Source organism: Cottoperca gobio, unplaced genomic scaffold (genome assembly GCF_900634415.1).
Source record: "Cottoperca gobio unplaced genomic scaffold, fCotGob3.1 fCotGob3_149arrow_ctg1, whole genome shotgun sequence".
NCBI classification, from domain to species: domain Eukaryota; kingdom Metazoa; phylum Chordata; class Actinopteri; order Perciformes; family Bovichtidae; genus Cottoperca; species Cottoperca gobio.
Window position 1 is genome coordinate 266,068 of NW_021166809.1, and position 27,949 is coordinate 294,016.

At 43.4% G+C, this 27,949-nt stretch overlaps 1 protein-coding gene and 1 pseudogene across 3 annotated transcripts in view; both read left to right on the forward strand.

Annotated features, from left to right (window-relative positions):
- prdm5 (PR domain containing 5) overlaps nt 1-1,771 on the forward strand; it is a 57,829-nt gene extending 56,058 nt beyond the window's left edge. For all 3 annotated transcript variants that reach the window (XM_029426266.1, XM_029426267.1, XM_029426268.1), the window contains exon 16: nt 1,320-1,771. In XM_029426266.1, coding sequence (XP_029282126.1) covers nt 1,320-1,484 — 165 coding nt within the window. In that variant the 3' untranslated portion in view covers nt 1,485-1,771. The remainder of the gene's footprint in view (nt 1-1,319) is intronic.
- A 13,919-nt stretch (nt 1,772-15,690) lies between these two features.
- On the forward strand, nt 15,691-17,386 carry LOC115004595 (chymotrypsin-like elastase family member 3B; annotated as a pseudogene).
- Nucleotides 17,387-27,949: the final 10,563 nt, after the last annotated feature.

Genomic DNA, 27,949 nt, shown 5'->3' on the forward strand with positions numbered 1-27,949 from the left:
TTCTCAGATTCTTGTTGGAGCTTTAACACCATAATAAGCCTTAAATCCGCGGCATCGCCTCCAGTTCCAAACCATAAAATGTGCACAGAGTTGTTGTTTGAGACCGCAGAACCAGAACCTCATTCATTGTGAGTGAAGCTTCAGCACAAAGCCTCATCTGGATTCTTTTTCCCAGCTGCGGAAGAGACGTTCTTGTGTAAATAATTATACGATGTGGTCCGCTAAACTATTACAGATAATAGAAGTAACATGTGGATTGTATTTTGGGCTGGATTACGAGTGAGACAAAAGGATCGCGCAGCTCCAGGAACATTTCCCAGACAAGCTAGAGGGGCTCTGTGCGCGGTGTCTGTCATAACAGCATTACTAATGTTGTAGAAGCATCCAGGAACATCTGTTGGGACGAGGAGGCCGCGCTCTGCTCCTGTCACTGCTTCACTTCTTACAACCATAACAACTCACTGACGCCGGTCACATGGTTCCACACAGGACATCAAGAGGGCGTCTCAATTACCTGAAGAACATGGACCCACTCGACCAACAGTACTTCCATGTGATTTAGATTCAGAGGATCTGATGTGTGATCTGTGCAGTCGCTGTGATGCAGACGTGTGTCTCCTGATGCAGGACAGTGAAGTGTTTCAGATCATGAGGCTGTTGTATCTGAACATCAGCTGATTGTAAACACAGAGCGGAGACTAAAGGAGCATTCATTCTGCTGAACCTGCACAAATAAACACTTTTTAATACAAACGTTTTCTCAACTCTCAGAAACTTCAAGAAGTTCAAGTTCTACACAAATAAAATGCTTCCAGATAAATAAATAGAATCTAAAAACGGGTTTAATCTGTATGTTTGTCACAACTCTGAGCTGCTGACAGGATCACTGTCCATCAGGAGAAACATCAGCTGCTTCTGGAGAAAACAGTTCTTCCTCACATGAGTCCAGTTTCCCCACATCCCCACTGACCACATGATGATAACATGACAGGAATCTCTTTATTGTGATAGAAATGATAAAACATGATTTCAGTCTGTGCTCCCAGCGACGTGTCCTGCAGCTGATCAGCAGAGGAGGATTATCATGATGGACAGAGGATGCTGGAGTCACTTGTAAAGTGTGAGACGGATCATTTATGACGGATGTTAAGTTGCATGCGGTCGCTCTCGCTGCTGGTGGATAAAAAGAGATTCCTGTCACTACGTGTGATTTACAAATCTCTCCGTGTGTGCGATGAGCCTGGAGAAGATGGTAAACAAGAGCAGAGGTCCAAATACTTTTGGTAACTATTAATGCTGTGTCCGTTGTGTGTTTGCAGGTGTGCGACCTGTCGTTCAGCTTGAAGAAGATGCTCAGCAGACACAAGCTCACGCACAACCCCAACCGGCCCATGGCGGAGTGCCAGCTGTGCCACAAGAAGTTCACCAGGAACGACTACCTCAAAGTGCACATGGAGAATGTCCACGGGGAGACGGAGAGCTAGAGACAATTACGTCCGAGAATGATGTCCGATCGCTCAGATAACGTTCAGCTTCATGCGGCCGAACATACTGTAAACACAGACGGAGAGATAGCAGCACATTACTGTGTGAACACATTACTGTGAACACATTACTGTAAACACAGACGGAGAGATAGCAGCACATTACTGTGTGAACACTTTACTGTGAACACATTACTGTGTGAACACATTACTGTGAACACTTTACTGTGTGAACACATTACTGTGAACACATTACTGTGTGAACACTTTACTGTGAACACATTACTGTGAACACATTACTGTGTGAACACTTTACTGTGAACACATTACTGTGTGAACACATTACTGTGAACACTTTACTGTGTGAACACATTACTGTGAACACATTACTGTGTGAACACATTACTGTGTGAACACTTTACTGTGAACACATTACTGTGAACACATTACTGTGTGACACTTTACTGTGAACACATTACTGTGTGAACACATTACTGTGTGAACACATTACTGTGTGAACCTTTACTGTGAAACATTACTGTGTGAACACTTTACTGTGAACACATTACTGTGTGAACACTTACTGTGTGAACACTTTACTGTGAACACATTACTGTGAACCTTACTGTGAACACATTACTGTGAACACTTTACTGTGTGAACACATTACTGTGAACACATTACTGTGTGAACACTTACTGTGAACACATTACTGTGTGAACACTTTACTGTGTGAACACTTTACTGTGAACACATTACTGTGAACACTTTACTGTGAACACATTACTGTGAACACTTTACTGTGTGAACACATTACTGTGAACACATTACTGTGTGAACACATTACTGTGTGAACACTTTACTGTGAAACACATTACTGTGAACACATTACTGTGTGAACACTTTACTGTGAACACATTACTGTGAACACATTACTGTGTGAACACTTTACTGTGTGAACACTTTACTGTGAACACATTACTGTGTGAACACTTACTGTGTGAACACATTACTGTGAACACATTACTGTTGTGAACACATTACTGTGTGAACACTTACTGTGAACACATTACTGTGAACACATTACTGTTGTGAACACTTTACTGTGAACACATTACTGTGAACACATTACTGTGTGAACACTTTACTGTGTGAACACTTTACTGTGAACACATTACTGTGTGAACACTTTACTGTGTGAACACTTTACTGTGTGAACACTTTACTGTGAACACATTACTGTGTGAACACTTTACTGTAAACACAGACGGAGAGATAGCAGCACATTACTGTGTGAACACATTACTTTGTGAACACTTTACTGTGAACACATTACTGTGTGAACGTGAACACATTACTGTGTGAACGTGAACACATTACTGTGTGAACACATTACTGTGAACACATTACTTTGTGAACACATTACTGTGTGAACGTGAACACATTACTTTGTGAACACATTACTGTGTGAACACATTACTGTGAACACATTACTTTGTGAACACATTACTGTGTGAACGTGAACACATTACTGTGTGAACACATTACTTTGTGAACACATTACTGTGTGAACACATTACTTTGTGAACACATTAAACAACATTACTGGTGACCACATTACTGTGTGAACGTGTGAAACCCATTACTGTGTGAAACACATACTGATGAAACACATTACTGTGTGAACACAAGTACTCTGGGAAACATTATGTGTAACACCTTACTTGTGAACAATTACTTTGTGAAAATTACTGTGAAACTTACCTGTGTGAACGTTGAACACATTACTTGTGCAGTGAACCATCTTACTGGTGAACACATTCTGTGAACGACATTACTTTGTGAACACATTAGTGTGAACGTTGAACATTTATAGTGTGAACACACACTTTGTGAAACATTTACTGTGTGAACAAACTTTGTGACACAATACGTGGAAACACATTACTTTGTGAACACCATTACCTGTGTGACCACACATGAACTTGTGAAACCACAAATTTACTTTCGTTGAACAATTACGGTGTGAACGTAGAACACATGACTGTGGAAGAGTGAACACAGTACTGTGGGAACACATTGACTGTGAAACACATTTACTTGGGTGAAAAACACATTACTGTGGTGAACACCTTCCTGTGTGAACGGAACACATTACTTTGTGGACACATTACTGTGTGTCAGAGAACTCCTTCATACTTTACCTGTACGCTCTCCAGGTGCACAGCTTCCTGTTGACACATGTTCTCTGACACATGTTTAAGTTTCATGTGTATCATTTATCATTTCAAAATAAAAGCTTTGAAACGGACGCTACAAAAGGAAGAAACAGCTAAAGTTATATTGCAGTCGTCGGTGATCACAATTACGATATGGCCAAAGCTGACTGGATCAAACGTAACAAAACACAAACCTGGGTTCAGACTTTATGCTGTGAAAAGGCCTGAAGTTCAGTTCACCAGCTGCTGGTTGTATTTGACTGAAGTATATAAAATGTATTGTATTGTTCTGCAGGACCGTCCTCACCGTAACCTCTCCTGAGTCTGAGCTCTCACCTCCACAGCCAATCAGCAGCCAGCACACCTCTTCATCAGCTGCTTGGGATCCCTGTTGACAGTGGTGGTGCCTGAGCCCCTGTCAGCCCCCCGTACACAGAGGAGTGGAGAAATCACTAGCACATGGGCCCTAACGTACACACACACACATGCTCAACACACACACACACACACACACACACACACACACACACACACACACACACTCAGCTTGTGTTTGGAAAATCGGCATGCTCAGCGCCACACTCCTGACCCCTGACGCACCCAGACTTTGCTTTAAAAATAATAAAAATAAATCCACCTGGAAACGTGAGATGAACCTGGAGGTATTTAAACATTTAGAGTTGAAATCATAAGTCTGTTATTTACATTATGAAAACTTTGTAGACATATCTGCTGTGCAAATTGGAGACGTGGCTAAAAAAGGTTAATGGCAGCGAAATTCCAACACAATGTGTGTGTGTGTGTGTGTGTGTGTGTGTGTGTGTGTGTGTGTGTGTGTGTGTGTGTGTGTGTGTGTGTGTGTGTGTGTGTTGAGCATGTGTGAATGCTTACATGTTACACAGAGAGCTCTTTGTGTACCGCTCTAAACTTCTGGAGGCACCAGCAGTCAGCCGGCTCCAACTTTATGTCAGCGACTTTGTGACAATATTTATATAATGTTTGCATAAAATGATAAATATACAGGTGTATTTACCTGTAAGGACGAGGCATGTGATGCCGTCTGTGAGACGTGCACTGTGTTGCACACCTCGGGCTGTGATTTGTATGTGCTTGTTTAAGCCTCAGGTTCCAGGTTGAGTGTCACTTTCATTAACACTTGGTGCTGCCGGCCATGTGACTGCAAGGTCATCTTGAGTTACACACTTTCACTTTGTGGTCCCCAACAGGCAGGAGAATAAATAGCAGTGTGAGGATATGTCTGTGGAACCGCTCCACCTTTTATAAATTGCTTCTGTACATCATGTCAAACGACTTCATCTATTCGACTGCAGCTTTTTTACTTTTAAGTATTTCCGGGATTCTTTCTAATCAATTCATCCCTTTTTCCATCTTCGTTGAAAAGTCCAACGTATTTTTATTTAAAAACGCAGGATATACAACAAATACAGATATTATTTTAGTGAGTAAAAACACACTGTGTATCAGGAGAGGCCTTGTCTCTGCAGTGGCCTCAAAGCTGCTATTAGCCGGGTTGCAAGAGATTTATGACACTTCACAGCTCCGTGTATTAAACCACTACAGCCGGCCAATTAGCAGGTGTCAGTGGGAGTGTGAGGGGAGCTCAAGCTGGTGAATGGCCCCATTATGAACCTAACACGTTCAGAAGAGTAAAACAAATATCCTGAAAATGTGTCTCTAACTCTGATTCAACTATGTCCAGTACACATATAAAAAAGACATACAGACATGCTAGCTGTAACCATACTAGCTGTGGCCATGCTAGCTGTAAAGCCATGCTAGCTGTAGCCATGCTAGCTGTAACCATAGCCTACTAGCTGTAACCATGCTAGCTGTAGCCATGCTAGCTGTAGCCATACTAGCTGTAGCCTTGCTAGCTGTAGCCTTGCTAGCTGTAAAGCCATGCTAGCTGTAAAGCCATGCTAGCTGTAGCCAGAGTCACAAGGGTTCATCATCACAGCAATTCTTGTTGTTGAGATATTTCAGTCTCTAGCGAGGTTAAAAATAAAACACTTTAAAGTAGAACGGTCTCTCAGCAGAGTGCAGATCTCCTCCAGGTGAGTCTCCTTCTCTCCTCACAAACAAAGAAGATCTCACTCAGTCGGTCCTCCAGGCTCCCTTACAGCCAAGATGGTGGCAAAGAAAACAATTACATGGATTCATTCATCTCGTATGGTGCCTATCATAGTGAATCATAACATGTCGGGTATGGAATTAATCTGCAGACGCTCCGGATCAAAATGAGACAAAACTCATCAGTTTTTAAAACCACGACAAAGGATAAAATGTGTCCTGCAGACGAGCTAAAGCTGGTTTTAGCTTTCTGCTACTGAAGCCGTTGATCACTGAAGACGAGTCAGCAGGCAAGAAGTCAATAAAACAGGTTCATCAAAAAGTGTGAATCCCTGCAGCTGCCAGACGTCTTTGAGCAGACAGTCATGTATGTGGACAAACAAAGGGTGGGGGATTAGTGTGGAGGATTATGTCATTTGAAATCTAATAACAACATATCAGACAAAAAAAGCACCGCGATGACAACATATCTATGAGAAATGACTTCCTGTTATTGAGCAGCAGTCGCAGCCGCTCTGTGGGAGCAGAGAGGACGACATCCCTCTGCTCTACAACCTCCCTTTGAAAATACATCTCAGTAGCATATCTCCTTTCAGCTGTGCTAGGTTAGTGTTAAGCATTGAGCTGTCTAATCTAACCCGACAGTTCATGTTGGGGTCATTAGCCATCAGAAAGTTAGCGATTAAACCTTATTATGTCGATTTCCTTTTGATGTCGCGGACCCTGAATCGCAGATCTGTTCGCTTCAATTTCATGTCACAGTAACCAGGTGGCACGTTGAGAAACCGCGGAGAGGTTAGTGCCACAAAGTGTTACTCCTAACTGTCACGCAGGAACTCGTTTCCATCTGTCACTACACTTCTGGTTGTTGCAGCGTCCAATTCCTTGTCTTTCCATCTCTTGTAACTTAATCCCTCACAGCACCGCAGATCTGCTTTGTGCTGAGACTCTCCTGCATTGTGATAGAACTGAGCCGCTTTCCACTATAGAACACGAGCTTCTCGTTTTCGCTCTTCCTCATAAAGTGCTCGTATCACATCAGGGCCTGGAGCTGAACCTGGTTTGATTTGTGAGTTAAAGACGCAGAGATAATCACGGGGCCTCTGTCTTACACGACCAAAGCACTTTGTGTTTACGGGCTTGTGATGCAAACCAGTGCAGCAGGCTAAACTGTTTTTAATTCGACCAACAAGGTTTTAGTTAGCAGCAAAGAGAGGGGAGGAAGAGGAGGTAAGAAAGGGGGCGGCAATGAATCAAACGGAGAAGTAGCGCCACAGGAGCCCGAGGTGCCCGAATGGAGTCGATTACCTGCAAAAAGTCAGCGTTTGTGAACTGGCCGGCGGGGGTCCGAGGTGTTAGGGTTGGATCATGAGACAGCGTGTGGAATAAAAGATGACGGTGGTTAACGGAGGAAAGAGAGAAATACATTCTGCTGTAAAGCTCCAGCTGCTCGGCCCCGAGCAGTCTGAGTTTATTTGGATTTAACTTTCCTTCATCTATCAATGCCAATTATCAGAAGGGTGTAATTACCTTGTTGTGAAAAGCTCTCTTCTGTTCTTCTACTTGTACTTTGCTTGGCTGGAGGCTCCATGAAAGACAACAAAAGACATTTACTTTGTAGTCCTGTTGACAATGACCTCATCCTTATTCTGCACAATCAGAACAAGACTCAAAGCTTACAACAACAACCTTCAGCATCACTTTTCATCCGCCGACGTCCCGGCGTGAGCGCCACATGACCTGAACCTGAACTGTGGCCAAGTCGGTCCAAATGTAGAGCGATGTCTGAATAAATTACATCCAGATAACAGCAGTGATGTTCAACAGGACCCTCCTGCTGGGGGAGTCCCAGAGAACTTCCCACAGCTGAATAAATGTTTTAAAAAGTACTCAGAAGCAACACGTGCTGCAATAATTAGATTAAACCCTCCAATGTATCCTGACTGAGGGGAGCAGCTTTCTATGTGGTCTCCGTCAGAGAGGAGGATGAGAAAATAAACACCCGAAGGCTTCATTTTGTGCTCCGACGTAATCATGTGTGACTGGAGCCTGAAGGCCGACTTCACTCTGCTTCTCCATCACCAGCAAACGTCCTCTGCAAACACAGGAGAAGGAGAGAACAGCAGCCGCGAGCCGAAGGAAGACATGGATTCAAATGATCATGTAATGAATCAAGTAGTCGAGCGTTACTGAGGAAACCCAAAGAAGAGGTTGATGAGATGCTGCGTCGCACATCAGCTCAGGAAAGCTGTAGCAATAAACTATTTATTGTGTCTCCTTAAACCCGTCCAACTTCTGTCTGTGGACATATGCTGTGGTATTTATATGTTGTTATCTACTGGTATTGCTAACAATGGCTAACGATGGCTAACGATGGCTAACGATGGCTAACAAAGCTAATGGTTTTCTGACTTGTTGTACTCGAACGCGGTCGACTCCATTGCGACGTCATTCCCGGCTCCGATTTTTGACTTCCGAGGTAAACTCTCGCGTATGATGTTACAGTCAGCAGGTGGTTAGCTTAGCTTAGCATTGGTTTCTGTAGGAAGTAAACAAACAAGATATGACTAAGTTCATTAGTTAGCTTAAGAGATGCTAGTGGATGAGTCATCTACCAATCCCCTAGTTTCCAGTCATTCTGCTAAGCTAAGCTAACTTGCTAAACTAGGCGGTTAGCTTAGCATTGGTTAAAATGTGTGATATGGGTTTCTATGAAGTTAAGCTAACCTAACTTGCTGCTTGTTGTAGCTTCATATTTAACAGAAAAACATGAGTCATATCAACGTGATATCAATCTTCTTAATTATCTCGCAGCAAATGAACATATTTCCCAAAATGTCAGACTATTCCTTTAATGCACATAATTAACTTTTATGGGTTTCATGAAAATTCATATTAATGCTGGACGACTTGTTTTACTTTTACTATCAATAAACTCTTTCCTTGGCTCCTCTTCTCTCCTGTTTCCACAGGACGGTGTGTCGGTTAAATATTAAGCTTCATTTTGAAGCCAGCAGCCATTTAAGATAATAATCAAACCAAAATGTCAAACTTCTGCTTTAATACTCTGCATTCTGCCCTTTCGGAAAATGTTATGAATCACTGGAAGATCTTGTGCAGTGTGTGCGTTCAACCAAATAATCTCACGTTCACGCTTCACATTCCTGCTGGTGAAAGGTGATATCATGAAGTGCTGCATGTGCTTTGCATTTATTCAGCCTCGTTTATGTCCTTCTATTAACGACTGATATTCTTCTTCTCAGTGACTGGAAACTGAATATTGGCCACTTGAAGTGACAGAGCTGTAAAGTGTGATTTATGTTTCAAAGGTCTAATTGGCAGCATTTCCTGCGTCTCCAGGCTGCACTCGTCACATTTCTGACATTTCTGAAAACCTTGGGAGAAATATACTCGGCCTTAAATGGCGCTGGCTGGTCTCAGATAATTTATCTCTGTCTCGAGCTCCGGCTGAATAAAGAGCAGGTCTGCTTCTGTGGCTGCATTTCTCTGTGGAAATATCGATTTACGTACTTCAGCAGAACAATGTCTTGATGGAAATCTTTTCACGGAGAGAAAAACAATAAAATATTATCCATGCAGGCAGTTTGGGAACAGCTCATATAACTTTACAGCAAACTATATCCAGACATTTTATCATAAATCTGAATATATTGTGCCATAAAGTGTTATGTGCTGTAACATGATACACACATCTTTTACTTTTCTGATAAAGCGGACGTTGACTGGACTTGTTGTTGCCCCGCTGTGTAATGATGGAGTCTCTTAAAGCCTTCTCAGTAATGTCCCTCTTTGTGCAAAACATTTTAGGAATAATAATAATAATAAAAATAATAATAATAAGTTGCATTGAACTGCATCTTTTTGATAAGTTGCTCTGACAGAGAAACAAGCGTATGAAAAGCTCTCCATGTAATAACTTATTTTTCATTTATCCAGTGTTTTGATTATATTAAAAATCATTATAAAAAGCTACATTCCTCCTGCTTACTGCAAATGTTTTGTTTTAGTTAAGAATTTCAAAATAAAGGCGTATCTTAAAGATAATGAATAAATCGATATATTGGATCGTTGAATTGATATGATCCAGATCAATGTACAACTATAATATATAATAAATAATATAATAATGTTTAAGATGTAAAGATGTAGGTTTCTATCAGTGGTTTGTTGTTCTGTAATAATATTAGATGTTTATCCAAAGCGTATGAAGTGTGTTTGAACCCTGAATGTGTCTTGTTCTCTTTCGTCTCTTAATAAACTTGCTTTGCTCTAAGATCCACTATTTGCATCTTAAATAACTCCACTGATATTAAAATGATTTAAAATGGCCATTGATTCTTTTTCCCACATTCTCTTGTTTAACTTAATAGAATTTACAGTTTTTACTGAGACTCGTAGATAATAAATGAGCCCCCACCTGACCGACCTCCTGTAAACAGCATCGCTGCTTAATTCACTGCGAGCCGCAGCTCTAATCTCAATTATTCACACTTGTGTCACTGCTGTGTTATGCAAACACACAGCACATGTCAGCTTCATAAATCTTCCTGCAGCGTCTGGTGTAGGGAATTATCTTAACACGGCGGGAAAACAAGCAAAGCCTCTTCGCTGTTGAGCAATATTGATTTGATTTGGTCCTAAAAAGGGGGATTTATCGATGCCCGGCGTCTTCTCCAGAGAGTGATATTAGTTTCCTCTGGAGGAAAGGGTCGTGTCTGAGCGAGGCGTGAAGGATTGGGTCCAGATTGAGCGGGAGCGTGGGCCCCTTCCTGAACGTCTAACATGTTATTAAAAGAGAGAAAGTTGTAACAGGACTGTTTCTCTTGATGGTAACCCAAAGCTCTCCAGTTCTGTGGTCGCAGGAAGAAAATGCATTTCTGTCAGTGCAGCGAGACAGCTGACGACACTGAAGCCCGTCTCCGTTTCTTCGCCTTCCTCTCTCCCTCACTGTCCTTCTGCAAGCTCAGCTTCTCTCACTTTCACAAACAGCTTCACTGCAGGAACACTTTGTTCTGCGTGTTCAGGCTCAGCTGTGTTTTCATGCAGTGATCTGAAGATGATTGATTAGTTTAAAAAAAGGTATTTTATATGCCTGTAAACATTCGTCTTTATGCTGATGATGTTGTTTTGTTGTGAGGAAGACTTACAATGTGTTGTATTAAAAAGTAACAAGGAAACGCAAGTGTTGTGTTGTTAGATCTGTGTGTTATGTTGAGGAGGCCTTGTGTGTGTGTGTGTGTGTGTGTGTGTGTGTGTGTGTGTGTGTGTGGGGGGGGGGGGGTGTATGTGTGGTGTGTGTGTGTGTGTGTGTGTGTGTGTGTGTGTGTGTTGTTTTCTGTCCTGTACAGTTAGATGTTGGTCAACACGAACGGTTTGATGTTCATTTGTCAGCATCATCCCACGAGGGCGTCGTGTGCATCATATATTCATTCATTCATATATTTGATGATATATTGTTATTAATGGCTCTGCACACCTACACAGGTGTTTTAAATGACTCTGGCTGTCTGTAGCTAAATGCATCAGCAGTATCAATATATGTAAATATAAATATATATCAATATTTATAAATATAAATATATATAAATATTTATAAATATAACACTAACAGCTTCATGCTTCATGACTACTTTTACTTTTGATACTTAAAATACATTTTTCTGATAGTACTGTATACTTTAAGTTCAGTATTCTTAATTCAGTACTTTTACTCATAACATGTATTTGTACACTATGTTCTTTATACTTCATCCATCACTGGTTCACTTTCAATAATAAAAAACAACAACAACTTTGTATGTTGCACTGATATTTGGTTAGTCTTATTTAAAGCTGATGTACCTGCAAGATTCTTGCTGTTCGGAGTTGTATCCGTATGATTGTTTGCATTTATTGTAAGTCGCTTCGGACAAAAGCGTCAGCTAAATGAATTGGAATGTAATGTAATAATTCTATAAGTAACTCTACATTATTAAGTAGATCAGAACTGTTGCAGACATTAAACTGAACTTCCTGAACCTTTAGTTTGAACTTGTTCTTATATTCTCTTCTTGATTCTGCTGCAAACTGTAGTGAAGCACATGAACAGCACGTGTCTCCATGAATGTGTCTCCATGCACGTGTCTCCATGAATGTGTCTCCATGCACGTGTCTCCATGCACGTGTCTCCATGAACGTGTCTCCATGCACGTGCCTCCATGAATGTGTCTCCATGCACGTGTCTCCATGAACGTGTCTCCATGAACGTGTCTCCATGAACGTGTCTCCATGCACGTGCCTCCATGCACGTGTCTCCATGAACGTGTCTCCATGCACGTGCCTCCATGCACGTGCCTCCATTCATGTGTCTCCATGCACGTGTCTCCATGCACAGGCAGCTCCGTGTCCTGGCAATATGAACTGATGCATCTGTGGAACAGGACGATCTTCCCAGCACAATCTGCAGAGTGCGCTGTGATAACAATGTTCTACAGGTTCAATGTGATGTGTAATGTAAGCAGACAGTCAAATCAAATCAAATCAAATTTATTTGTATAGCCCAATATCACAAATTATACATTTGTCTCAGTGTGCTTTACAGACTGTACAGGTTACAACATCCTCTGTCCTTAGACCCTCGCATCGCACAAGGAAAAACTTCCTAAAAGAAACCCCAAAATTAAAGGGGAAAAAATGGAAGAAACCTCAGGGAGAGCAACTGAGGAGGGATCCCTCTCCCAGGACGGACAGACGTGCAATAGATGTCGTGTGTACAGGATAAACAACATAGTACAAATACAACATTTGACAGAAATTATGTTGTGTTGGAAAAAAAAAAAGAAATAGAAAGTTTGGATGAATCCAGGAAAATGTCAATAAGGCTTCCCGGTGTCCAGCAGGACCAGGTCAGCAGGCGCTGTCACGATTCATGATCCTGACGTAAACTTTATCAGTGGCAACCTGCCACATGAGAGACAGACACTCCGGGGATGATACCCCGGATGGTGAGTTAGTAACATATATTTACATAAATGCATACAGATAGAGAGGGAGAAGAAGAGAGGGAGAAGAAGAGAGAGGGAGAGAAGGAAGAGAGCAGGGAGGTGTCCCCCGGCAGTCTAAGCCTATAGCAGCATAACTAGGGGCTGATCCAGGGCAAACCTGAGCCAGCCCTAACTATAAGCTTTATCAAAAAGGAAAGTCTTTAGCCTACTCTTAAATGTGGAGAGTGTGTCTGCCTCCCGAACACAAACTGGAAGCTGGTTCCACTGGAGAGGAGCTTGATAGCTGAAGGCTCTGGCTCCCATTGTACTCTTAGAGACTCTAGGAACCACAAGTAACCCTGCAGTCTGGGAGCGTAATGCTCTAGTTGGTTTATAAGGTACTATGAGATCTTTAAGATATGCTGGAGCCTGACCTTTAATTGATTTGTAAGTCAGGAGAAGGATTTTGAATTCTATTCTGTATTTTACCGGGAGCCAGTGCAGAGCAGCTAATACAGGAGTAATATGATCCCATTTCCTTGTTCTAGTCAATACACGTGCCGCTGCATTTTGGATCAACTGAAGAGTCTTAACCGACTTTTTTGGACAACCTGATAACAATGAGTTGCAGTAATCCAGCCTTGAAGTAACAAATGCATGGACTAGTTTTTCTGCATCATTTTGAGACAGGATGTGTCTTATTTTTGCAATGTTACGTAGATGAAAGAAGGCAGTCCTTGAGATTTGTTTTATGTGGGAGTTAAACGACAGATCTTGATCAAAGATGACGCCAAGATTCCTTACAGTGGTGCTGGAGGCCAAGTTAATGCCATCCAGAGCTTCTATGTCATTAGAAAATGCGTTTCGGAGGCGTTTAGGGCCAAGTATAATAACTTCAGTTTTGTCTGTGTTTAACATCAAAAAGTTGCTAGACATCCAAGTTTTTATGTCCTTAAGGCATGCTTGAAGTTTAGCCAATTGATTGGTTTCATCTGGTTTAATTGATAGATATAATTGGGTATCATCCGCATAACAATGAAAGTTTATAGAGTGGTTCCTTATAATATTGCCCAAAGGAAGCATATATAAGGTGAATAGAATCGGTCCAAGTACAGAACCCTGCGGAACTCCGAGACTGACTTTGGCTGTCATGGAGGATTTATCGTTAACAAGTACAAATTGAGATCGCTCAGATAAATAGGACTTGAACCAGCTTAGTGCGGTTCCTCTTATGCCAACACAATGTTCCAGTCTCTGTAGTAGAATGTCATGATCAACAGTGTCGAAAGCAGCACTGAGGTCTAACAAGACAAGAACAGAGACGAGTCCTTTGTCTGAAGCCAATAGAAGGTCATTGGTAACTTTCACCAGTGCCGTCTCTGTGCTATGATGAACTCTAAATCCAGATTGAAAAACCTCAAATAAACTATTATTATGTAAAAAGTCACACAACTGTTTTGCGACTGCTTTCTCAAGGATTTTAGCGAGAAAGGGAAGATTAGATATCGGCCTATAGTTGGCTAAAATCTCTGGATCAAGACCAGGCTTTTTAAGAAGTGGTTTTATTACAGCTACTTTAAAGGATTTTGGTACGTAGCCAGATAATAAAGACAGGTTGATCATATTTAATAACGAAGTGTTAATTAAGGGTAAAACTTCTTTAAACAGTTTAGTTGGAATCGGGTCTAAAAGACAGGTTGATGGCTTAGACGATGAGATTGTTGAAGTTAGTTGGTTAAGGTTGATTGGAGTAAAACAGTCTAGATATATTTCAGGAGTTACAGATATTTTTAAAATTCCAACAGTTGAAGTTAAGTCATTACCAATTGAGGTCAGGAGGAGATTAATTTTGTCTCTAATAATTATAATTTTATCGTTAAAGAAACTCATAAAGTCGTCACTACTGAGAGATATAGGAACAGAAGGCTCTGTAGAGCTGTGGCTCTCTGTCAGCCTGGCTACAGTGCTGAAAAGAAACCTGGGGTTGTTCTTATTTTCTTCTATTAAGGAAGAGTAATAAGCTGCTCTGGCATTACGGAGAGCCTTCTTATACGTTTTAAGATGATCTAACCAGACTAAACGAGATTCTTCCAATTTAGTGGAACGCCATTTACTTTCAAGATTTCTCGACTTTTGTTTTAGTTTGCGGATTTGTAAATTAAGCCATGGAGCTTTCTTTTTCTGTTTTATGATCTTCTTCTTAAGAGGAGCGACAGAGTCGAGTGTTATTCGCAGTGAGGCTGCAGCGCTATCAACAAGATGATTAATTTGGGAGGGACTAAAGTTAGCATTGGAGTCCTCTGTTATATTGATATTGAGTCCTGGTATTGAATCAAGTGCTGATGGAATCACTTCCTTAAATTTAGTCACAGCACTTTCAGATAAACATCGAGCGTAGGATATTTTGCCTACTGGCTTGTAGTCCAGTAACAGGACTTCAAAAGTTATTAAAAAATGGTCTGATAAAAGAGGATTATGTGGACACACTGATAAACTTTCAATTTCAACACCATATCCCAGAACAAGGTCCAGAGTGTGGTTTAAACAGTGAGTTGGTTCATGTACATTCTGACTGAACCCAATTGAATCTAATATTGAGATAAATGCATTATTAAGGCTGTCACTATCAACATCCACATGAATATTAAAGTCACCTACAATAATTACTTTATCTGTTTTAAGGACTAAATTTGATAAAAATTCTGAGAATTCAGATAGAAATTCAGAGTACGGACCAGGAGGGCGGTACACAGTAACAAATAAAATTGGCTTTATTGTTTTCCATGTTGGGTTTGAGAGCGTAAGAACAAGGCTTTCAAAAGAGTTATATTTTAGTTTAGGCTTAGGATTAGGAGTCAGACATACAGACGGGCTATAAGAGAGCTGAGCTGTGTGTACGTACAGACTGATATCATGCTGCAGACACTGGCCCTCCTGCTGCTCCTTGTGGCGTTTGGTGAGTAGCACGTAGCTGCAGAAGTCCAGCTGAACACATTAAGATCATAATTAATCTGTTATGTGTTTTTAGTTGTTGGATGTGGGACGCCTGCTGTCAGGCCGGACAGCAACAGGGTGGTGAATGGCGAGAAAGCTCGCCCCCACAGCTGGCCCTGGCAGGTACTGTGAGCCCAGTCAGGCCCGGAGGAACCCACGACCTTCAGAAGTGGATCTACATGTGGATACACACATTATTATTATATTACATATATGACAGATCAGGCAGCTGGCCTTGAAGCAGGTCTGCGGTCTCAGAGTGTCGTACCGGTTTAGAATAACGTCTGATATTTAATTTTAAAGCCTTCATCTGCAGACACGGATGATCCTGAACTCTACTGATTCTCCTCTTGTCCTCAGATCTCCCTGCAGGTGAAGCACGGCAGCCGGTTCCATCACACATGTGGAGGCACTCTGATTGGACCTCGCTGGGTTCTGACTGCTGGACACTGCATCTGGTGAGAAAGCAGAAGATTCTGTGTTTGACTGAAACAGCCGGACACAATGTCCACATGTCGTGTGAAGAGAAGACATACATATATTAGATACATGTGCAGCGTGAGGGATGTAATGTGAACGTGCTACAGGCCCGGAGACGTGTACCGGGTGGTTCTGGGAGAGCACGACCAGAGCTAGCAGGAGGGCTCGGAGCAGATCAGACACGTTCTGCGCATCATCGTCCACCCCAGCTGGGACATCGACTTCGTGGCTGACGGGTGAGTTAAACGAGTAAATAAAGAATTAAATAAAAGGTCTTTCCATGAAGTGAAGTTTCAATTCCTTTCTGTCCCTGTGTCTCCTCATATGTCTCCAACACAAAGAGACGCTCAGCGTGAAGGAAGCACAAGTTAAAGCTTTATTATATATAATGTTTAATACATCCCCAGTATGAACATCTTAGGTAAAGGTAACAACACATGCAGTTAGTTTGAACGATGTTCATGTCTCACAGCAACGACCTCGTGCTGCTGAAACCTGACAAGAGGTTTGACGGTGATGACGGACAGTGTGGGCGTGGCCTGTCTCCCCGAGGCGGGACAGACACTCGCACACGGGACAGTGTGCTACATCTCCGGCTGGGGAAACCTTTACAGTAAAGTCCACAACATGTATTAACTCCGTTCAACATGAGATATGAGAAACAATCTGCTGTTGTTGAGCAGCAACACGATAAATTATGAGATTATTCTTTCAGTAACAGCTGTGAAGTAATCCCTTCAACACTCGCTGAAGTATTCACATACTTTACTGCAGTAAAAGTACAAATACCACACTGAAAGTATTTCACTACAAGTACAAGTCCTGCATATAAAACATTACTTAAGAAAAGTCTGAAAGTTACTAGAAAAATGTAGTGAAAGTAAAAGTACTGATCAGTAAAATGTTAGTTAGTAAACTGTCAGTGATATTATATATAAAATCATATTTATGACTGAAGTAATGTGTGTTAGTGTGTGTGTCTCGGCTCTTCTCTTCAGGTTATGCTGCACTACTGAGGAACGACTGGAACCTGAGGATCCACAGTGAAGTCCAACATCTCTGTTCTCATGTTTCCAACTGAGTTCAGTTTCATTTCATAGACGTGCAGAGAGCTGCTCTCAGCCTCATGTTGTGCTTTTACATGTGCAGTTAAGTGAAGAACAATATGTCATCACAGAAACATATAACTATAACATACTAAATATATAAAAGTTCATCAGACAGTACAATAAACTTTAGTGTCTCATCAGCATCTTTCTGCTTCTGTGTTTTAATCCACGTCAGCTGATGGTTTGTTAAAGGAGACATGATGAAAAACGTCATACACTTATATATATATTAATATATATATATATATATATATATATATATATATATATATATATATATATATATATATATATATATATATATATATATATATATATATATATATATATATATATATATATATATATATATATATATATCTCTATCTCTATCTCTATCTCTATCTCTATCTCTATCTCTATCTCTATCTCTATCTCTATCTCTATCTCTATCTCTATCTCTAGATAGATAGATACTATTGCCACGGACGTCAGGACTCAGAGATGGAATTGACAATAGTTTATTAGGCTCAGCCAGCGAGCAGATGAAACACCATACAGACAGGGGAGGGGTGAACACAAGGATCAGGAACTCAGGCTCTAAGCACTGGAAAATAAGGAGACTGGCGTAAAAGCACAGTGAACTAAAAAGTACAAAACAGGGAGCGTCAAAACAAGGTACACGAGTCGAACTCTGAACAAACGAGAACCAACGGAGCAAACAGAAAACGGTACGATACCGGGATCAGGCAGACAGACGGGCAAAAAGGCAGAAGGCAGGAAAATCGCGTTGCAGAATCTGGGGAGGAAGTCCATGGGGTTTAGTCCACTTTGTACGAGGCCAGATGCGGAGTGAAGGGAGTGAGGAGACTTTATGCTGTGAACACAGGTGCTGGCAATCAGTATTCCGGTGATTGTGGATGCAGTGCAGGTGAGTGAGTGGAGACAGAGGGGGGCGTGGCAGGTGCGAGTTCAGGCACAGACGTGACATTACCCCCCCCCCTCCAGGGACCACTCCAGCGGGCCGAGGGTCCCGACGTCGGAGTCGTCGTCTCGGCCTACCACGACCTCGGGGTGCTGGGAGGTGCGGGTGGTCTCGATGGAAGACCTCGAGGAGGGCCGGGTCCAAGATGTCGTCACGAAGGACCCAGGCTCTCTCCTCAGGACCGTAGCCCTCCCAATCGATGAGGTATTCAAGGCGGCCTCGATGACGTCGTGACGCCAGAATCTCCCTTATGGCGTAGACGGGACCCTCTTCCAGCAGGAGCGGCAGGGGGGGTTCGTTCACGCCAGGCTCTGAGGGAGAAGAGGGAGAAGTGATTGGAGGGTGATACGGTTTCAGGAGAGACACATGAAATACTGGGTGTATACGGTAGTGAGGTGGCAACTGGAGCTTAAAGGCGACCGCATTTATTTGCTTGATAATGGGAAAGGGACCAATGAAGCGAGGACTTAACTTGCGAGAGGGTAGTCGCATCCTGATGTCCCTGGTGGAGAGCCAAACTTTCTGCCCGACGGAGAAGGCGGGGTTAGGTCCCCGTCGGACATCAGCCTGGCGTTGGTGGCGTTGGACTGCCCTCTGCAGGTGGTGATGTGCCTCGTTCCAGACCCTCTCACTCTGCTGGTACCAGTGGTTAACAGCGGGGACTGTGGAAGGTTCGCACGTCCAGGGAAACAGTGGTGGTTGGTAACCGAGTACGCACTGGAAAGGGGTGAGCCCCGTAGTGGCCTGACGGAGGGAATTCTGTGCGTACTCGGCCCAAGGGAGAAACTGGCTCCAGCTGTGCTGATGGTTGTGGCAGAAGGTTCGTAGATACCGGCTGACCTCTTGCACTTTCCTCTCAGTCTGCCCATTGGTCTGTGGATGGTAACCAGACGTCAGGCTCACGGTCACACCTAGGCGCGAGAAAAAGGCTCTCCAGAACCGGGAAATGAACTGTGGTCCACGGTCCGAGACCACGTCCTCTGGTAGACCGAAATGGCGGAAGAAATGGTCAAACAGGGCGGAGGCAGAGTCGGCAGCTGTGGGAATACGTTTTAAAGGGAACCTTCTGACCATCTTAGCCATGCCTGGCCACCAGAAGCGTTCCTGCAGGAGTGAAAGGGTTTGATTGGCCCCAGGGTGACCTGTGCCCAGTGAGCTGTGAGTAGACTCCATTACCTGATCTCGCAGAGTGGCTGGGATGTATGTCTTATTGGCTGGGGTGCCCGGCGGAGCTGGATCATCGACTTGGGCTTGAGTGATGCGTTCGTCCAGGGCCCATATGATCGGGGCAGCGATCAGGCGAGATGGTAAGATGCCCTCCGGCTCTTCGACGCACTCCGGCGCGTCATGGATGCGAGAGAGAGCGTCCGCCTGGATGTTCTTGGGTCCTGGACGGTACGTGAGGGTAAAATTAAATCGGGTGAAGAAGAGGGCCCACCTGGCTTGTCGGGGGTTCAGACGACGTGCCTGACGTATATACTCTAAGTTCTTATGATCTGTGAGCACGACGAAAGGATGACGCGCCCCCTCTAGCCAGTGTTGCCACTCCTCTAACGCTAGTTTTACTGCCAGGAGCTCTCGATTCCCAATATCGTAATTTAGCTCCGCCGGGGTGAACTTCTTTGAAAAAAAAGGCGCATGGATGGCGACGAGGTGGAACGCCCGAGCGCTGAGACAGCACCGCACCCACTCCCGTGCTGGAGGCGTCTACTTCCACTAGAAACGGAATGCTGGGGTCAGGCAGGGCGAGAATGGGTGCGGACGTGAAGGTTCTCTTCAGCAGGGCGAATGCGGCGGCTGCCTCAGGGTTCCATAACAGGGACTTCGGCTTACCTCGGAGAAGTGTGGTCAGGGGAGCAGTAATCTGGCTGTAGCCCTTTAGGAACCGGCGATAGAAGTTGGCGAATCCCAAGAATCGTTGTAGCTCTTTTACCGTCTTAGGTGGGGTCCAGGTGTTGATGACCTCCACTTTCCCCTCGTCCATACTGATTCCGGAGGCAGTGACGTTGTACCCTAGGAAAGACATGTGATCAGAGTGGAAGGAGCACTTCTCAGCCTTGGCAAAGAGGTGGTGTTCACGGAGCTTGTGAAGAACGAGGGACACATGATGGGAATGTTCGGTCTCGTTCCGAGAGTAGACCAGGATGTCATCAAGGTACACTATCACAAACCGATGCAAATACTCCCGGAACACCTCGTTCATAAAACCCTGGAACACAGAAGGGGCGTTGGCCAACCCGAAGGGCATGACGCAATACTCGTAGTGGCCACTAGGGGTGATGAAGGCCGTCTTCCACTCGTCCCCCTCACGTATCCGGATCAGATTGTATGCACTCCGGAGGTCGAGCTTCGTGAACATCTGTGCTCCTTGCAGTTGTTCCAGAGCCGATGGAACGAGGGGAAGAGGGTAACGATTCTTGATGGTGATCTTATTTAAACCACGGTAATCAATGCAGGGCCGAAGTCCACCGTCCTTCTTCTTCACGAAGAAAAAACTAGAAGCAGCCGGAGAGGTGGAGTGACGAATGTAGCCCTGCTGAAGAGCCTCAGTCACGTACTCCTCCATGGCCCTCAGCTCAGGCAAAGCGAGGGGGTAGATTCTCCCACGAGGCACAGGCTCACCGGGCAGCAGGTCAATGCAGCAGTCCCCTGGTCGGTGTGGGGGGAGGTGTGCTGCGCGCTGCGGGCAGAAGACATCTTTAAACTGGGAGTAGCGAGGAGGAATGTCAAGGCTGACCTGGTCGACGGGACTCTCGATGGAGGTGGCGTGCAGGCCAATACGTGCAGGAACAGGTGCGTAGCGTGAGGAATGGCGGCGTGGAGTGACAGCAGGCAGGCACCGGCCGAAGCATCTCGGACCCCACCGAGTCACCTCTCCCGTCTCCCAGCACAGCGATGGAGAATGCAGGATCAGCCAGGGTCGCCCGAGGATGACGTCAGCAGTTGACCCCTCCAGTAGGAGAAATTGTATCTGCTCCCTGTGGAAAAGGCCGACTTCGAGCAGGACTGGAGAGGAGAGGTGCCGTACTTGCTTAGTGAGGGGGCGACCAGTGATGGTGTGGACAGAGAACGAAGTGGGGCTCGAGGACTTAGGCAGACCTATCTGCTGGCAGAGAGCCCCGGAGATGAAGTTGCCGGCGGACCCCGAGTCGATGAGAGCCTTGGCTGGAAAGGAACCAGAGGGAGTAGTCAGGGTTACCGGGACCAACAGAGGTTTACAGACAAAGACACCTTCTTGAAACGCACTCACCCGGGCTTGTGGGGGTCGTAGAGGATATGTCACCACGACATGTCCTCGCGCTCCGCAGTAAAGGCATAAGCCCTGAGTGATGCGGCGGCTTCTCTCCTCAGGGGTGAGTCTCAGGGAGTTCACGCTCATGGGCTCGGGCTCCTCTCCCTGGTAGGCGGGGTACCGGGCTGGCGCAGGGAACTGGGCGGTGGGCAGCGCTCGGGACTGGACAGTATGCAGTGGCTGGTCTTGTAGGCAATGTTCACGGCGGTTGGCGACCCGAATGGCGAGCTGGATGGAACGTTCCAGCCCGACCGAGTCGTCATAACCGGAGAGATGGAGTCGGAGGGTTGGCTCTAATCCTTGCCTGAAGACGGTCAACAGGGCCGCCTCGTTCCAGCCACTTTCGGCCCCCAGCGTGCGGAACTGCAGGGTATACTCCAAAATCGGCGTACGGCCTTGACGAAGTCGGAGAAGGCGCACCTGCGTCGAAGTATCGCCTGGTGGTGCGTCGAAGACCTCCTTGAAGTGCTGCACAAAAGCAGCATAGGAAGCAGTGATGGGCCCGCTCTGCTGCCACACGGACTCTGCCCACTGGAGTGCTCTACCCTGGAGTAGAGAGACGACGAACGCCACCTTCGATCTCTCGGTGGGGTAGCGATTGGGTTCCATCTCCAGGATGAGGTCACATTGGAACAGGAATCCGCGGCACGCAGATGAGGAGGTCCCGGTGAACGGAGGCGGTCGCACGGCTCGGTCGGTGTGGGCGACCGGGGCAGGAGCAGGCGCTGGAGCGGGCATGGTGTTGACTGCGGCGAGGAGACCGCGACGCATCTCCTCGACGAGACCCTAGAACGGGTCCCCCGTGGCGGTGGGAGCGGGGGTGACAGAGGAAGCGGAGGTGGCTCCGCTGGCTGAATCCATCGTTTTGTAGATCTGGCCTTCTGTCACGGACGTCAGGACTCAGAGATGGAATTGACAATAGTTTATTAGGCTCAGCCAGCGAGCAGATGGAAACACCATACAGACAGGGGAGGGGTGAACACAAGGATCAGGAACTCAGGAATACTCAGGCTCTAAGCACTGGAAAATAAGGAGACTGGCGTAAAAGCACAGTGAACTAAAAAGTACAAAACAGGGAGCGTCAAAACAAGGTACACGAGTCGAACTCGGAACAAACGAGAACCAACGGAGCAAACAGAAAACGGTACGATACCGGGATCAGGCAGACAGACGGGCAAAAAGGCAGAAGGCAGGAAAATCGCGTTGCAGAATCTGGGGAGGAAGTCCATGGGGTTTAGTCCACTTTGTACGAGGCCAGATGCGGAGTGAAGGGAGTGAGGAGACTTTATGCTGTGAACACAGGTGCTGGCAATCAGTATTCCGGTGATTGTGGATGCAGTGCAGGTGAGTGAGTGGAGACAGAGGGGGGCGTGGCAGGTGCGAGTTCAGGCACAGACGTGACAACTATATATATATACTATATATACTATATATATATACTATATATATATATACTATATATACTATATATATATGTATATAGTATATATACATATATATATACTATGTATACTATATATATATACTATATATATATATACTATATATATATGTATATAGTATATATACCACCATATACTACCTTTGCAATTGTACAGGTATATTCAGACATGTGAACTTGTTCTAGTAGAAACATAAAACACTTTAAAACCACACGACCACAAGTGATCATTACAAATCACTGCAGCAGCGATGATCACATCAAATCTGCATTGTTTTCATGAAGAAAGTATAGAAAGATTCAGCATCTCTGAAATAAATCCTAGTGTCACTCCATACATCACCCCCCCCCCGCTGTGTGATGAGAAGGATAAGGAATGGCCGCCCATCAGCGCGTGTGGAGGACTTATATTTCATATCAATCATCTCCAAGGTCGGCCAAGTGTTGGCGCTGCTGAACGTCCCGTGTGATGCTGCAGGTGGGAGCAGGTGATACACACATCCAGAGGAAACACACACACTACTCTGTTATATTATATTACTCTATGTTTAAAAAGGTTCACGCTCATAATGTTTAATGCATCAGTACTCAATACTCAGTACACTGAAAGTACAACAAGTATCACCACAAAAATACACAACAAGTACGACTACAAAATGTTCTACACTTGATGTGAAACAAGAACACAAGACAAATGTAGAGAAAGATATTACACGTGTATTTAAAATATTTTATATAGTTATATGTTATGAGATTAGTCTGTCCAGGGTCTTCCCCCACCCCTTGATTCAACTCACCACCAGATGATGATCAGTTGACAGCTCCGCCCCTCTCTTCACCCGAGTGTCCAAAACATGCGGCCTCAGGTTAGATGATACGATTACGAAATCGATCATTGACCTTTGGCCTAGGGTGCTCTGGTACCACGTGCACTTATGAGCATCCTTATGTTCGAACATGGTGTTTGTTATGGCCATTCCATGGCTAGCACAGAAGTCCAACAACAAACGACCGTTCAGGTTAAGATCAGGGAGGCCGTTCCTCCCAATCACGCCTCTCCAGGTGTCTCCATCGTTTCCCACGTGTGCGTTGAAGTCTCCCAGCAAGACTACGGAGTCCCCTGCTGGAGCCCCCTGCAGGGCTCCATTCAGGCTCTCCAAGAAGGCCGAATACTCCGAACTGTGGTTTGGGGCATAGGCACAAACAACAGTCAAGGTTTCCCCCCCATAACCCGAAGGCGTAGGGAGGTGACTGGGGTAAACTCCAACGTAGCGGCGCTCAGCCGGGGGCTAGTGAGTATCCCCACCCCGGCCGACGCCTCACACCTTGGGCAACTCCGGAGAAGAATAGAGTCCAACCCCTATCCAGGAGTACGGTTCCAGAGCCAAGACTGTGCGTAGAGGTAAGCCCCACCAGGTCCAACTGGTAGCGATCCACCTCCCACACTAGTTCCGGCTCCTTCCCCCACAGAGAGGTGACGTTCCACGTCCCCAGAGCCAGCCTCTGCTGCCCGGGTGTGGTCCGTCGAGGTCCCTGACCATCACTGCCACCCGTGTGACAGCGCACCCGACCCCAGTAGTTTTTCCCATGAGTGGTGGGCCCACAGGATGGATGGATGGGAGGCACCACGTAGCTTCTTCGGCTGTGCCCGACCGGGCTCCGTGGCAAACCCGGCCACCAGGCGCTCGCTGTCGGCCCCGGGCTTCCTCCGGGCAGGGTCTCTCCTTTCCTTTCCCTTTTTTCATGAGGTCGTGTTTGAATATATATATATTATATAATATATATTTATATATACTATATTATATCATATATCTAATATATATCTATCTATATATATATATATATAATATATATATATAATATAAAGATAGAATAGATAAATAAAATATACTAGAGAAGAGAATATAAATTATAATAGGATCTAGAAGGAGAGAGATATAGAGTAGAAATAGAGATATAAAGATAGGGATAGAGAGAGATATTGAGTATGTGAGAGAGACGAGAAGAAAGATATATCTAAGTATAGAGTAAACCTTTAGAGGGAGATCGTAGAGAGAGATGAGAAGAATATATATGATAATATATAATATGAATAGTATATTATACAATATATAATAAATATATATATATATAATATAATACTATTTATAATACTGTATATAATTATATTATATTTTATTATGTATATATATATTATATGAATATAATAACAATATATAATACTGGATATTATATTATGAATAGATATCTTATTATATATATTATAATTATATATATTATATATATTATATACTGTATATAATTATTATTTATTTATATATATTATATACTATATATGATATATAAATATAACTCATTCTAATGATTAATTTCTAGATTCTTGATCATATTATTGGATATAATATTGATGATTAATTTTGTTCATCACTACTAATGTAATGTTTGAATGAATAAGTATTTCAGAGCTGTTATTCTTTATGATTATTATTATTCTGTGTTCTAACACTGCACTGAGACATGAAGACATCACTATGTGTTCTCCCCACCTGCTGGTGGACGTGGGTCCTGCTCGGTCAGTGAACGCATCACAGCAGCTCCACCCAGCGGACAGAGAGGAAGGCACACACACACACACACACACGCACACGCCTGAGAGAAGACCCGCAGACAGAACTCTGGACAAAGGTTACTGCATGTTTTATGTTAAAGAAATTGTAGTTTAATAATCATTTATTTCCGTCCTTATTGACAGTTTTCCAAAAATAAATAAATAACAATAAGGTATTAAATTAAAGGGAAACACAAAATATTGATGTAGGCTTAATATAGCTGCTATTTCTATATTTAATATTCTTCACTACCTCAGGTTTAGGCTACAAAAAGTGTTATATGTGTTTACCAGATTATTTTTATCTTTATCGGGTGAAGTACACATTGTTAATCGAACGTCTTTGACAGATTTATATCTATTCTTTATATTTATGTATTTTAACATTAAATTCATGCCGTCTCTCTCTGATATTAAACAACGTGAACCTGAATCGTTATTAAGGAAACGATATTGTGCTTAAAACTATTATTATCTGCAGTTGTATCATCAACTCACAACAATTTAAAACATGCAAGTTAATAAATAGTGCTCTGGATTGTAATGATCTAACAGATTAATCATTCTTACAGCTCTCTTCTGTAAGAACGTGTGTTTTCCTCCACAGGTCACGTGTGGATCTCTGAGAGGACAATACAGTAAATATCTATAAATATATATAATATATATTATTCATTTACACGTGACCAAATATGAATCCTCCTTCAGTACAAAGACACTTTGTAATAAAGATACAAATACAACATAATGTGTTAAATATCAATCAGGGAACCAAACATCACATGAGCAGGTGAGTTAGTTTAAGGACAAAGGAAGTACACACACAGATTTAAATAGTGTATTCTGTGTAATAGCAGAACTTTTATGTTTGTTAACCTTTAAAAGGAAGTGAAATGTTTAAAAATGTTAAAATGTTAATGATAATTTCAGCAGCGTCACTCAGAAGCTTTATTTACTTCAGAAAACACCAATATAATAATTTCACAGAGACATTAATATGTTGCATTCCTACTGCAGATATGAACCAAACTTGTCCCAGTATGTAATAATAATAATGTGTAATAAGTTAACATGTAACCAGCGGCTGCACACAGGTTCAGGGAGGCTGAGGAAACACATTTACTATAGTTATTATTTAATATTCTGATTATTATACAAACACCTGAATGTGTGATTCGGTTAAAGAGAAAGTTTAGAGAAGCAGTGATGGTGAAAAGTTACTGAGTCAGAAACTAATAAAAGACTCAGGACAGATCTTATTATTATTACATACGTAGTAATATTAGTAGTAATATGACTACGTATGTAATATTGCTAATACTATTATTGCTAATAATATTAATAGTATTGTTAGTAGTAATATAAGTAGTAATATAAGTAGTAATATTAATAGTAATATTACTACTTATATTATTAGTAATATTAGTAGAATTATTAGTAGTAATATTAGTATTAATGTTACTAATAATATTAGTAGTATTGTTAGTAGTAATATTAATAATATTAATACTATTTTGGGATCAGCTGTCGAGTGTCTATGGGATCAAACAACATGATGAGCTCGTGGAGCTCTAAAACAGGCTCAGACTCGCGGCCCGCTGGACGATATTTTGTGGCCCCCTACTTGACATCAAAGTTTAGTGTTAGTGCGGCCCGCGCGTTTTTCTCACACGCACCTTTTTGCCGAGTCGTTGCACGAGTCGTTGCCCTGGGCGTTTTATATTTGTTATAATCACTTATAGGCTACCATAGCTCAGGCTCGTGACAGCAACATTTTTTTTTGTCACCCAGCCCGTCATGTCTTTTCTCAAAACCTGCCGTGAAGAGAAAGGTTGGCGACGAGCACAGACAATTTCAGGAAAAGTGGGAGACAAAATATTTTTTTGTTGACCACAGGGGCACCCCGACGTCCCGACGTGTCTTATATGCACAGAGAAAGTGCGGTGCACAAGAAATACAACATCAGACGTCATTACTCTAGACATGCTGAGGAGTATGCAAAATACCAGGGAGATGAGAGAGAGGACCGGTTCGCCAATCTTAAAACATGTCTGCTGAGGCAACAAGATGTTTTCAAGAAAGCAAGCAAAGAGAGCGATGCGGCAGTCAAAGCTAGCGACGTGCTGAGTGAGATGATTGCTAAGGCGGGAAAGCCATTCAAAGACAGGCGAGTTCATCAAGAAGTGCATGTTACAGGCTGCAAGTAGAGTCTGTCTGGAAAAGAAGGGTCAGCTAAGCAACATCAGCCTTTCAGCCAACACAGTGGCAGAGCGCATTTCTGACC